At 41.8% G+C, this 13,927-nt stretch overlaps 1 protein-coding gene across 1 annotated transcript; it reads left to right on the plus strand.

Moving 5' to 3' along the window:
* The first annotated feature begins 6,901 nt into the window (after positions 1-6,901).
* LOC110313275 (rhox homeobox family member 1-like) lies at positions 6,902-13,502 on the plus strand. Its single transcript, XM_021187288.1, has 3 exons — positions 6,902-7,281; positions 11,654-11,699; positions 13,332-13,502. The coding sequence occupies exons 1-3, from the start codon at positions 6,902-6,904 to the stop codon at positions 13,500-13,502; spliced, it is 597 nt and encodes a 198-aa protein (XP_021042947.1).
* The last annotated feature ends 425 nt before the right edge of the window (positions 13,503-13,927 follow it).

A 13,927-nucleotide genomic window follows, 5' to 3' on the forward strand; every position in this document is an offset into this window, starting at 1 on the left:
GTATGCTTCCTCCACAGAACCGACGGGCTGGAAGACCTCTGGTCCATTAGGGCTCCTGTTGCACTCAGAATGAAGGTAAATTATGCACAGCAGGGGGTTATCAGGGNAGTCCCTCAGGCTGCTACTAAAGGGCTCTGTGACCAAGTGTATCCAGCTCAAGGCTCCAAGACATTAAGACCTGTTCTTAGGACTGGCTATTAGTCACAGAAAGAACTAGAATAGTAGCTGTNAGGAGGANCCTNTAGNGCTTCTCCAGNCCCACCATGAAAGTGTGGGTNCCATGGGGTGCATGCATGCACATTGCTTTACCTCTGTTGTGGATTCCTATTGCAAAGCCATGTCTGAAACCACAGAGGGAAAGGGACTGTTTTCCCATGGGCCAGTTGATGTGACAATGGTGAAAACAGAGGAATGATTCATGTTCTTCTGAGGCGAGAAAGTGGTTCCACTGAGGATAGACATTGTAGAGTAAGAGTGGGTAATGCTTTCTCATTCTTCAATCATGTTATAGGGTACCAGTATTATTCGGATTAGGTGTTTTCTTGTGATGTATGGGGATGAACTCCATCCAGAAAGCCAAGGCTTTGGCCTGTGTGACTCCACACAACCTTACCCATTTCACACAAAGTCAGCACAAGCTGTGTCTCACTGCCTGCAGTCAGCTGAGCCCATGGTCTCTCTTCCTCCATGTTTAATGTTTTTGGTGGCTTCTTCTAGGACAGGATGGTTTGCCAATTCATGAGCAATTTCAAGTCCTTAATAACATCTTGATATCTTATCAAAGAATGAAATAAAGTCTGCATTCTGACTGCTGACCATGAGATGTACACACGCCCCCTTGTAACTCTTGTTTAATCATACATTCTGCTTGCTCAGGAGACTACAGAGGTATATAAATGAGGTCCTAGTGTGATCGGGCATGTGTGGAGAAAAGGCTACTTTTCAAATCCTGCCTTGACAATGATCCCAACAATAATTGGGAAGGAGCCCATGATCGGTTTAGAGAGTAGGGTGGCTTCAAGTTGTCTACAAGATAGCCTAAGAGTTCCTTCACCAGGCATCTATAGCAGGTCAGTCTCCCACACTCTGCTTCCATTCTTAGTCTTTGTACATGAGTTTATTCTCAGAACTGTCTAAGGCCAGATACAGTGGTTGGCCTCTGGAANCCCAGCATGCATAAAGGGAGATACCTTGCAGAAACAGGAACACTGACTGCAAGTTGCTGGGGCAANTGCCCTAAAAAGGAATCACAATCCAGAAACAATGTGGACACAGCCTTGAATGTCACAGAGGCCAAAATGAGACTCCTGAAATACCATACATTTAACATTCACAGATATGCCTATATCCCTGTAATTCCTTTCTCTCTTATGTCCCTTCCTCTCCCTTCCCCCACTCTCTGTCACATGCCCAACACACACACACACACACACACACACACACACACACACACACACACCCATCAATTGGAATCACCTATGAAGTAACCGGTGGGGTCTCCTAGGAATGACAGCTGGTGTGTCCTCCTGAATATTTTACACACAACCACAAACATGCACACACCACCTAAATGTCACACATAAGGATGAATATTCCTGTGAGCAAACACACCTGATAGACTAAGTTCTGTTTCTCAAGCACAGTACTTTTTCAGATAGTTTACATTCATTATGTCTGTGANCATGACACAACAACCGACTGTGTAGAGGTCAGAGCAGAGGTTGGAAGACTCTATTCCATCCTGTGGAGCCAAGGGATTAAAACCAGGCCCTCAGGAATGTCATCATGTCCTTTACNCACTGAGCAATCTCCCTGGATAGACTAAGGCGTTCATAAGACAACCTTAGATGCTCTGACAAGATGAAGTCAAATCTAAACAGTCCTCTGTGTGGGAGAAAATGATGAAATAAGAGTTTGCTGAGTCAAGGCAGGGATAGCAAAATAAAAATAGGGAGAAATTATACAAGTGCCCTTTTCTTACCAAACTCCACCCCCCCCCCAAGTTTCCCGCACCTTACTTTTCTCTGGACAGATTTGTTGTTTTGTGACCAATGTTTGNTCCTCAGCCACACACAGCTACTATTGCTGCTGGTGCTCAGGGCTCATCTTTCTTGGCTTCCAGATTCTGGTCCCATTACCTTCCCCCAAGACTTTCTCATAGAAGCCATGGTTGGGGGTGGGTGTCTGTACCTAGAACACAGTGGGATCACAGAAGTCGCTGGGAAGGACCTGACAGGCACCTAGGAGGCTGCAACAGAATGAGAAGAAATGGTAGAACTGCGCATGGATGCTGCCGAGGCAGTGTGTACCCTCATTCTGCCAGGGAGGGTGTATCCACTGTGAATCGAAGCCCCCTCAGCTGCTTTCAACTACCTTTTGTAGAAATTTTAGCACAACATATCCTTTTCTGTGGAGAGGACACCCAAGGAATAAATGGATAATTCTGTACTTTATTGCTAACTGAAGAGAAGGGAGAGAGGGCTGTTTTGGCCAACATAGGTGTCAAAGTTCCCATGATCCCAGAAGAGACCATCCCTCTCTTGCTCCTGGAAAATGATGATTTTCTTGGACTCCACCAAAGTCTTCATGTGAAGGTCACCCTTGGTAGGAAGGAACAAGTACCTGCTTGTTTGTATTACTAATTATTCCTAGCTTTAGCTTTCCCAGTGTTGAACCAATCCTCAAGTCAGAGGGAGAGAGTTGCTAGAGCACTCTCAACAGTTTCTTAAGTATTAAGTTCAGATCTTTTTCTCTGGTAAGTTTTCTTTTATCTTGGAGATATATATTTCGAGCATATAGTTCAATGTTTCGTGTGAGGTAAATCAGGATATGTCTAAGAACATTCACATATAATTTTCTATCTTTAGAGATATGTGAACATCATTTCTTCTACCTAATTTCTCCTATTCAGAATCTTTATTATGCAAAATCTTTACTGTAAGTTATTGTGATAAGTCTTTTAGTACTTGATGTACAAAAAATTAGCCAATGAAACCTTATAGAATTCTAAAGTCTTTATGTAGCAAGGAAAAGAATCAACTGACTTAAGAGGAAATCCACAATCCTTGAGCCTAATGTGTATTTAGTGAGGTCACAGTTCACAGAATTGAACCTACTCTATTTCCACTTTTCCAAACTAATATAATTTCTAACTTTAAATATTTATTTTAATACCCACCAACAAGGGTAGACCTCAGCCATGACTAAAGAAGTATCCGTTTTCATTAGGAGACCACTATATAAAGCCAAAGCTGTTCAAAATGCAGAGAATTACTGTCCATGTGGTGCCTAGCACCCAGTGTACGCATTCACAGCTTAACTTACACGTTTTAGGCTTGAGGATTGTGGAGAAATAGAGAGCAGAAGGATTGTGAGATCTAGAAGACCAAGAAGTCTGCTGTGAGATTGTGTCTTCTAAAGAAAAAGGGAAAGCTATAGCAATGCAATCTCAACAACTACTCTCAAAACATTAACAATTCCAACACTAGTTGACACCCAAACATAGTGGGCAAAATCTTACCTGTCTCTACCCCTAGCTTCAATTGCTGATAAAAGGAGAAAAAGTCTTTCCTGGGAATGAGGTCCTTTATTTGTTGTCCAATACCAAGTGGTCATCCCTAAATAACTACACTAAACAGACTCAGCAGTGTAATATATATATATATATATATATATATATATATATATATATATATGTGTGTGTGTGTGTGTGTGTGTGTGTGTGTGTGTGTGTTTTCAAATGTATGTAATAATAATTAAAGAAAAGAGGTTATGAATTAGAGAGAGTGTAGAGAGTCTTGGGGTGGATGAGTGGAACAAGAAGGGGAGAAATTCTGTAATTATCTTTAAAATTTTTTAAAAACTCTGAACTACAACATGAAGCTCAGAATCTCTGCTCAAGTATAGTCATGTATACTGCTTGATGTGGTTCTATACTTCTCGCCAAATTATCCTACCATCAAAAGTCCTTTTACATATTCCCAAGACCTCTGCTCATATGAATAAGGACATCCAAGAATTTCTTTATGGCTGCTTCTCACCTGTATGCATCTCCTGAGATATCAATGTAGTTATTAATCTAAAAGCAAAGGTGAGTGGTGAGAGTGGATCCTGAGGACCATCTGCCTAGTATTGCTGAATGACTCCTTCATCGACGATGCAAGTTTAATTCCCCTCAGCCAACAATGGAGAGAATAATACTGCAGCAGCATCGATAAGGATGCAGGTACCAGGACAGTTCTATGTCTGGTTTCTAAATGGAAGATTTTTGTTTTAATCAAATTAGTGTGTTTATACAAGTTTGGACCTAGGAAAATTCATCCCTCTTAAGTTCATTTTTTTCCTTTGTTACTTTATTCAGACCTGCCAGAAGCACTTATTCAACATCTTAGGAAGAATTTTTTAGAAGTATTCAAAAGTGTCTTTGTCTTTCACAGTGGTGAATAAAAAGTGGGGGAAAGCCTCGAAGATATGGGCACAGGGAAAAAATTTTCTCAACAGAACATCGTGTATTTCATTAAACCGTTTTTCCAGTGAGAACTCACTGATCTCCATACAAGCCAGAAAGAAATTTCACCAACTTAACTATAGCAAAATGATCCAGCTCCAGACACCATTAACCCTATTTGGGAAATTGTTAACAATTATTTCTCCAGTATCATACCAGAACTAAAGGACTTTCCCTAAATTGACTTGCAGAGTAGAAGCTGAAAGAACCTTACAAACGTACATGCAAAAGGCAGAGAACTCAGAAGCTGCTCAGTCCAAGTGGTCTTCTCAGGAGCTCCAATCCAGTGCAGAAAATCAGGAGGGTCTCTGGAAAGTTCTGTGTTGGGTCCTCTTTAGAAGGATGGAGAATCTACATTCTGATGTCAGACAATGAACACACCGGAGGTGGTAGAATTACTCATATGCGCACAGGATTTTCCTTTGACCTCATTATATATGGTCTTCCAGTTGAAATAAGTCACCCATATTGAGGGGTAATTCTCTGTAGAATTACCCTCACCGTCTCCCACGGGTGTGCCTCCTAGGTAATTCTAAATCCGGTTAAGCTAACAATCAAGGCCACAGAGAAGGGAAGTGCCTCCCAAGACTTCAGAAAACATATCTAGCTCAAGGTGTCAGGAAAAAGTCTGCCTTCCTTCAAATTATATTTCAAGAGAAGCCTCTGGCATCCTGGGTAGACTGAAGAAAACCACAGAAAAGGGTACATGCCACAAAAGTCGGAAAATGGTAAAAGTAAGTTTTGTGATGTTAGAGCCAAGGTGTCGTCGAGCTTGCTAGCCAATGCTACGGACTGTCTTGTCACTGTAGGGGAGTTTAGACACATCTCTCAGATGGAGACACAAGAAAAAGGCTAATGAAGAGTCACCAACAGACACTTCCCAGATCATAGATGGAGAAGCAGGAACAAGCAGGTTGTCTTAGCAAGATTTGACTGAAGTCACCCTTGCAGCTTGGGGTAAGGTCGCCAGGAACAAGAGTGGTAGGCAGAGTGATGGCCTCTCATGGACCCTGTAAATCTCCTAACGTTGGAGCTTGTGGATATGGATTCAGAAAATTCTGGATACCCAGTGACTCCTGAAAGTAATAAGTTTGGACCATAAAACAAACAAACAAACAAACAAACAAAAACGACAACAAGACCTGGAACTTTTCTGTTCAGGAAGGCTCCCTGGTACACTAAAGAAGTCCTCACTAAACATTCTAAACTGTGACCTTTTTGGACCTGAAATTTTATGTGATCAAAGAAAGACAGGCACAAAACACTTGCACACAAATCAAACACTGACTAATAATGAACCATGAAGACTTTTACTTTATATACTATAAAAGGGCCCCAGACATTAACACAACTCACTCCATGGTGGAAGTACCATTCAGGTCATAAAACTAAGCGCATAGACAGTACCCTCATCAAAATAAAAACAAAGATCTAATCTATGAAAGTCCATAGTTTTGGGAACGTCTCCAAATGGACTGACCTTGCTTTTTGGGCTTGTGTAGTTCTGCTTCTGGTTAACTCTTCTTGTTAATTGAAATATATCAGTCCAGGATATGGTTTTTATATTTAGTAGCTCATCCTGAGAAAAGCTGGGAGCTACACTGGGGTCACAAACACTTAAACTGGTGTCCAAGTATTCTTCTCTGGTGGATACAACATATATACATATACATCATATACATATAATTATATTCTGTGTTAAAATTGCAAACACATCTTGATAATTACACACATATGCTTTTATTCTTTTTATGCAAAATTAAATCATGGCCTAATTTGACTTTCTAGGGTGGAAAGGCTCAGCCAGTATTTTTTCAGAGTTGATCCATTATTTTGACTTCATAATTTGCATAATGAGAATGCTTCAAATAATAGGTAGTAAAAAGAGATGAAGCTTTATTTAGGGTCACATAAAAATAGGAAATTATATCCTAAAATGATAGTTTATTTAGTTATCTTATTTTTATTGATATTCTGCCTTCACATCTAAATCAGCCTAAAATGCATTCTAAGCCATAATCAAGATCCTGTCTTAGACCCACGGAAACTCCTCAACTGAGGTCCAACTAGGGCTTCACTTCTCATATGAGTCAGAAAACTAACGTTCTGCTTCAAGTAGCCCTTTTGCCACGCCCGTTTATAATAACTGTCTTATTCTATGGGTCAGATTCACACCAAGTTCTACCCCGTGTGCGCCTGAAGTAGAGCCTCACCAGATGTGAGCTGAAAGCCAATAGCATCAGTGGAGGGGAACACGTGTCTGTGTCAGAGAGGAACGTGTGTAGCCTGGGGTAACAATTTTAGTCTGGAGAACCCGGACAGCTCCTCAGAGTGCTTCAAGGAGCAGAGCCTCATTGGAAACCACAAGGGTGCGCCTTCTGACGAGCACAGATCATGGCCCGTAAGTACTTCTACTTCGACTACGACTACTATGGGGTGAGCTTCTGTGAGGAAGAAATCACGACTGAACCCGAGGAAAGGGTGGCCTACACAGCAAACAGTGGCAGCTTTGCCGATGAAGTAGCAGGCATCCTGAAAGAGCTGTTATTTGAGGGCCACCAGAGCTCTATAGGCGAACATAGCTACCAAGGCTGTGGCATGCCTAACACCCAGGACACTGGGCAAGACGAGCCAGAGGAGAGCAGTAAGGTGGCCGAGACCAGTGAGCAGTCATTATTCAGGATTCCTCGGAAACCATACAAATTCACACCTGGACAGCTGTGGGAACTGCAAGCAGTGTTCGAAGAAACTCAGTATCCAGATACCCACAAAAGGTGTGTACCGTGTTTGTTCCTCGGGACTCTGGGCTCCTTTTCCTCTCCCCTGACCCCTCCTCACTCTTGTTAAAATGTTTTAAAGTCTTTGAGGTTCAGCACATAGATTCCCTCACAGTGACATGCCTTTGTCCCTGAGGTACAAAGCTCCTCAAAACTTCAGGACACAGAGCCTCCTCGGACGGACGCCACGGGATTGCGCCCTCTAGCGAGCTCAAGCCATAACAAAGACCGACTCTGAGCAAAATGTAACTAAACCTACACAGCAGCAGTGGAGGGTTTTGCAAAGCAGTGGGAGGCACCCTGCACGCATTTTGTTGCGAGGGCCACCAGGGTGGCCACAGCCTCTCTTTATTTTTGTTAAATCTAAATCGGGGTCTGTCTGAGTTGTGCAGGCTGGCCTTGAACCAACTTTGTATCCCAGTTCGCCGTCCTTGAACTTTTGACCCTCTTGACTCGGGCCTCTTGTGTTAGCTGAGATTCCTGGCAACAGGGTTGACCTCCTTCCCCTCTTGGCCTTAAACCCACTAAGTTTTCAGTTGACTTTATGGTGATGGTTGGGGGGAGTTATTATCTAGAGGTCCTAAGTGGAATTTGTTTTCTCTATCTGTTAAAGAACTGAAGGGCACGAAAGATTCCAGACGCAGCAGGCAGGTAGCAAGCTATTAAAACTGAAATAGGACTGGTGCAAGCAAGGCAAGGCAGGCAGAGAGATGCCCCTCTACTAAGTAGAGAGGGGCATCTGAAAAATGAAATGTTTTTCATCTGGGGGTGTATGTATCAGCCTACCAAGCTGCTCATTCTTAGACTAGTCGTTTTGGTAAGCTGACAGGTTCGTAGCTTCATGTAAACTGAAATATACTCAGGACAGGCTTTGAAGATACCTGACCAGGCTGCAGCAGTCAGCCAAAGGCAGGAGAAAAGGCCCACTAGGCCTTTGTCTCGGGTAAGGAACATGAGGAAGGAGCAGAAAGTTTCCTGTCTTATTCATCTGAGGCCCCTTTCCCTAGCTGTCTGCAGGTCTGGGATTTGTTTAGCGCTTAGTCCCCCCACGAGGAGACCTCTCCTGGCGGATTGAGGTTGCATGCTTGGTGCAAACAAGGTCCCCCAAATGCTCACTGACCACTCCTTTGGTTCCTTTCATTTAAAAGATCATCCTTAAATACAGAAACATAAAAGCCTAAACCAAATCTGAAGGTCAAAATTCAGCAGTCTTGTCAAGTGGTTTGGGGACAGGTCTCTGGGATCCTCTCTATGATACCAAAGGGAAACCTGAACCCATTAAACAACTGCCCTTCCCATGTCCAAACTACCACTCTCCTGCCTTATTACTCCTCTCTAGGTGCCTTATCTAGGAATGTCACTTAAGGAAAATCAGGGAGAATTTGTCTTTTCTGAGTTAACCTGCTTCATTCGGCATGTCTTCAGGCCTCATCAGTGTGCTAACATCTGGCTGAATTTCTGCTTTCTTAGGGGTAAATTACATCTCAAAGACCCCTTTGCGTAGCTATCATATGTTTTCTGTTATTCCCACCATCTGCAAAAAGAGATCTGGGTGATTTTCTCTGTGGCCCATATAGACTGCGCTTTGCTGCTATGAGGAGAGAGAGTACACAAATGCCTTTCCTAAAATTCCAGATTTTCAGTCATTTGGGGGTGTACACCCAGAAGCAGACTTGTTGTATCATGTGATCATTCTATGCTCACTATTTGAAGGAGAACTGACCCTTCCTTTGTGGATATATTGCTTGACAACTCCCAGAATTGAGCATGATGTTTCCAATGCCTTTACGGACTTACCAGGCTTGTTATTTTGTGGACATAGTTAATAGCCACTTCTCTGGGTGTGGGATAATATCTGTGTGATTTGAAGTTCATTTCCTTACCGCTGTGTGACTTTACCTGTGCTTTTAGCCACCGTGACCTGTTTTGATGATCAAGTGTCTCTTTAAAAAAGGTCTTCTATTTAAGTCTGGGTGTGTTTTTGGAGTGGGTTACTGATGTTCAAATATGTTGTCTGCTTCCATGTGATGCTTTTTACCTTCAATGCACAGAACATTTAAAATTAGTTAGCATTCCAGTTTATCTATTTCATGTGTATTGCCTGTGCTGGAGCCTGCTTTTTGTACATACATTTTTTTAGAGAACATGTTCAATAGAATGAAGACCTTCATGCCCCTGAAACTATACCATCCCAAGAGTCCATTAGAACAAGGTAAAACCACTTTTAAACATGGTTCCTTCTAAGAATTACTGAAAAAATATGCGTGTAGATGTGTGAGAAAAGATAGAATTTTAAAATTTTTATTAAAAATATTTTATACAATATATATTTAATTACATTTTCCATTTCCTAACTCCTCCCAGATTCTTCCTACCCATCCAACTTCATGAACAAAAGAAAACAGGAAAACTATCAAGACCAAAACCCAACTCAAAGCAGAGAAAATTAGAAGAAAAATAAAACAAGTTAAAAATAGCACACGCATTCACTCACAGTCACACACACTCATGTACACACTCATATGGACACCCACAAAGTAACAAAAAATATATGGAGTCACTTTGGTATTGGTCCACTCCTCTTGGACATGGGGCCTACCCTGGAGAGTTATGGGGATGATGTTGTACTTCGTCTTACAGAAGCTTGTCAGTTTCATAAGGCCCCATTTATTAATTGTTGATCATAGTGCCTGAGCTATTGGAGTTCTGTTCAGGAAGTCGTCTCCTGTACCAATGTGTTCAAGGACGTTCCCCATTTTCCCGTGTATCAGGTTCAGTGTATCTGATTTCATGGATTCCATTTTCTTATCAAACCTATTAGTCTGTATCTTTTGGGGGAAGCAGTATGGAGAGTTATTAATCATCAGTATTTATTGGTTCCTGTTATTTTGCTGCGGTAGCATGGATTTTTCCTCCTGGGTGCAGTTAACCTTCTCTTCAGATTGAAGTTTCCTTCTAGTGCCTTCTGTGGAGGTGGGTTGGTGTCCAGAAATTGCTTACATTTGTTTTTATTGTGAAATGGTTTTCTTTCTCTGTCAACTGCCTTTAATAGTTTTGCTGGGTCTGGTACTCTGATTTGACAATTGTGGTCTCCGAGAGCTTCTAGAGTGTGTATCCACTTCCTTCTGGCTTTCAGAGTCTCCACAGAAAAGCCAGCTGTTATTCTAATGGGCCCTCCTCTGTATATGACTTGGTCCTTTCCCCTTGCAGCTTTTAATACCCTATCTTTTTATGTACATTTAGTGTTTCGATTATTATGTGTCATGGGGAGTTTGTTTTCTGGTCCTGGTCCACTCTATTTGGTGTTTCATATACTTTTTATACCTTGATAGGTGTGGCATTTTAATATTGTTCCAGATTTTCTGGGCTATTTACACCTGGATTTTTTTTCTAATATTTAACATTTTCTTTGACTGAGATGTTATTATCTTCTACCTTGTCTTCAAGATCTGAAATTCTGTCTTCCATGTCTTTTAATCTATTGTTGAGGCTTACATATGAAGTTTTTGTTTGACATCCTAAGTTATTCATTTCCATTTTTATTTCATTTTGGCTTTTCTTTATTCTATCCTTTGTTAGGTTCTACTTACATGTCTTGAATAGGTCTCACTATTTCATTTAACTGTGTGTGTTTTCATGGCCTTTAAAGGCATTTCTTCATATCTGTCTTTGAACATACTAATAGATGATTTTTTTTTTGGTTTTTCAAGACAGGGTTTCTCTGTATAGCCCTGGCTGTCCTGGAACTCACTCTGTAGTCCAGAACTCAGAAATCTGCCTGCCTCTGCCTCCGAAGTGCTGGGATTAAAGGCGTGCACCACCAAGCCCGACATAGTTGATGTTTTGAAGTTCCTGTCTTGGGCTTCAGCTCAACTGTTTTACTTACAGCTTAATACAATAGAGTTGCTGACTCCCGGAGGAAGCATATTGTGTTGATTCATGTTTGTGTTTTGGTGCTATGATCCAGGTGTCTGAGGTTCAAAACAGGTGTTTCTTGGTGTAGACATTTGGTGTCATTTTTGGTGAGTGGGTCCTTTGGTTCAAGCCAAATGTGGCTGCAGCGAGGTAATGATGTTCAAGGCTAGTGCAATGACTATTTACACCTTGGTAGAACTGTTGTGCAGGTCAATGGGGAGTCACAAAGGAAAGGATGAGAGGGGAACTGGAGAAGAACCAGAGGGACTCAGTCTGCACCAGGAGGCTTGGGGTGGGCTGGGAGGAGTGCCTCCTGCAGGCAGGCTGCAACAGAACTAAGAATAAGCATGGAGAGCAAGATATTAAATCTTAAAATATGCACAGAGTATACAAATTTTACTTCATTTTTTTGCCTAGTATGGAATACTAAGTATTTGTCTTTTTCTCTCCATAGAAAAGAGCTGGCAGAGCTCCTGAATGTGGATGAACAGAAAATAAAGGTCAGTCAGCTTGCTTTTTAGTTTAGCAGGCCCGCCTTAGGACATAGATGACCTTGTCCTCGGCCCATGTAGCTGCCATATTTTTTTCTTGTGTGTTTTATCCTGAGAAATAAGATTTGGACTATGGGGCTTTGACAAGTGGAAACTGGAAAAAGGAAATTTTAGCTGGTATTTCTACCTAACTGGCAGTCACATATGTTCATTCCTAAAGTAAAAGCATAAAGAAGTAAATAGAATGTTCACTTATCTATCTACCTATCTATCTATCTATCTATCTATCTATCTATCTATCTATCTATCTATCTTATATATGTGTATGTGTGTATAGCATATGTATTTTGCACATATGTGATATACATATATATAATAACCCATAATTAACTTGTGACACACAGGAGTCCTTCACAAGGGTCTTCTATTAGGCATCATTTTGAAACCCAAAGTGACTTGGAAATGATCACAGAATTACAGGGAGAATTTGGCCACAAAAGCTCACATAAGCACTTTGTACAAGAATGAATGAATGAAAAACAGAATGAGGGAAATGGAATAATTGAACCATAAAATACATTTCTCTTTTTTCTTATTCATTTATTTATTTGCTTTACATCCTGAACACTGGCCCCTCATTCCAGTCCCCCCCTCACACAGTCCCTCCACCCATCTCCCTTCCCCTTCTACTTTGAGCAATTAGGTGCCTCCTGGGTATCTCCCGTTCCCTAGCACATTAAGTCTCTGAAGGGAGAAGTATATCTTCTCCCACTGAGGCCAGACAAGGCAGCTCAGTTAGGAGAATGGGATCCACAGACGAACAACAGAGTCAAGGACAGCCCTTTCTCCAGTTGTTAGGTGACCCACAAGAAGACAGAACATCTGCTACATATGTGCAGGGATTGTGGGGGTGTGGAGGGCTAGCTCCAGCCAGTGTATGCTCTTTGGTTGGTGGTTCAGTTTCTGAGATCCAAGAGGGTCCAGGTTAGTTGACTCTGTTGGTCTTCCTGTACAGTTCTTATTCCCATTTGTCATACCACAAGCATTGGTGTTCTGTTCAGGAATTTTTTTCCCCTGTGCCCATATCTTCTAGGCTTTCCCCCACTTTCTCCTCTATATATTTCAGAGTCTCTGGTTTTATGTGGAGTTCCTTGATCCACTTAGACTTGAGCTTTGTGCAAGGAGATAAGAATGGATCAATTCGAATTCTTCTACATGATAATTGCCATTTAAGCCAGCACCATTTGTTGAAAATGCTGTCTTTTTTCCACTGGATGGTTTTAGCACCTTTGTCAAAGTAAGGACAATTTTAAAAAGAATGATCATAAGCCTATGTACAGAGACCTTGGCACATGGCTCTAATTAGGTAAAGGTGTGCAGAATAAAGTACATGGTATTATGTCCTATGTAATAGTTTTCTTTACTTTAATGGTGATGGCATACAAACCAGGAACTAAGAAACTGTAGGAAAACCCTTGATGACTAATGGCTGCAACCTTGTAAAGCACATGAGCAGGCAAATCCTGCATTGTGTGTTCAAAAGACACTTGTGGGGACAGATAATACTGCTGAATATGTTTACCCATCAAAGCAGCAACGGCTAAACATGCTGATCTAATCCCTCTCTCACTCTGGTTTCAGGATTGGTTCAACAATAAGAGAGCTAAATGTAGAAAGATTCAGAGGGAAATACTAAGGGGCAAGAACATCACTCCTACCCAGGAAGAACTTCGCATGAAGACTTTGGTGGAGTCCAAAAAAGTCATCATTTTCCAGGAGCAAGTGGGGGATGGGCTCTTCTGGGATCACTAGAACTTTGACACCCATATTGGCCAAAACAGCCCTCTCTCCCTTCTCTTCAGTTAGCAATAAAGTACAGAATTGTCCATCTATTACTTGGGTGTCCTTTCCACAGAAAAGGATATGTTGTACTAAAATTTCTACAAAAGGTAGTTGAGAGCAGCTGAGGGGGCTTCGATTCACAGTGGATACACCCTCCCTGGCAGAATGAGGGTACACACTGCCTCGGCAGCATCCATGCGCAGTTCTACCATTTCTTCTCATTCTGTTGCAGCCTCCTAGGTGCCTGTCAGGTCCTTCCCAGCGACTTCTGTGATCCCACTGTGTTCTAGGTACTGACACCCACCCCAACCATGCCTTCTATGAGAAAGTCTTGGGGGAAGGTAATGGGACCAGAATCTGGAAGCCAAGAAAGATGAGCCCTGAGCACCAGCAGC

The sequence above is a fragment of the Mus pahari genome, chromosome X (assembly GCF_900095145.1).
Source record: "Mus pahari chromosome X, PAHARI_EIJ_v1.1, whole genome shotgun sequence".
Lineage (NCBI taxonomy): Eukaryota > Metazoa > Chordata > Mammalia > Rodentia > Muridae > Mus > Mus pahari.

What these genes read in the sequence shown, in the direction of transcription:
- LOC110313275 (XM_021187288.1), top strand. Translation starts at nt 6,902, where the DNA reads ATGGCCCGTAAGTACTTCTACTTCGACTACGACTACTATGGGGTGAGC. An exon ending in TATCCAGATACCCACAAAAG is followed by an intron (nt 7,282 to 11,653) that starts GTGTGTACCGTG and finishes TTCTCTCCATAG; the next exon opens with AAAAGAGCTGGCAGAGCTCC. An exon ending in TGGATGAACAGAAAATAAAG is followed by an intron (nt 11,700 to 13,331) that starts GTCAGTCAGCTT and finishes CTCTGGTTTCAG; the next exon opens with GATTGGTTCAACAATAAGAG.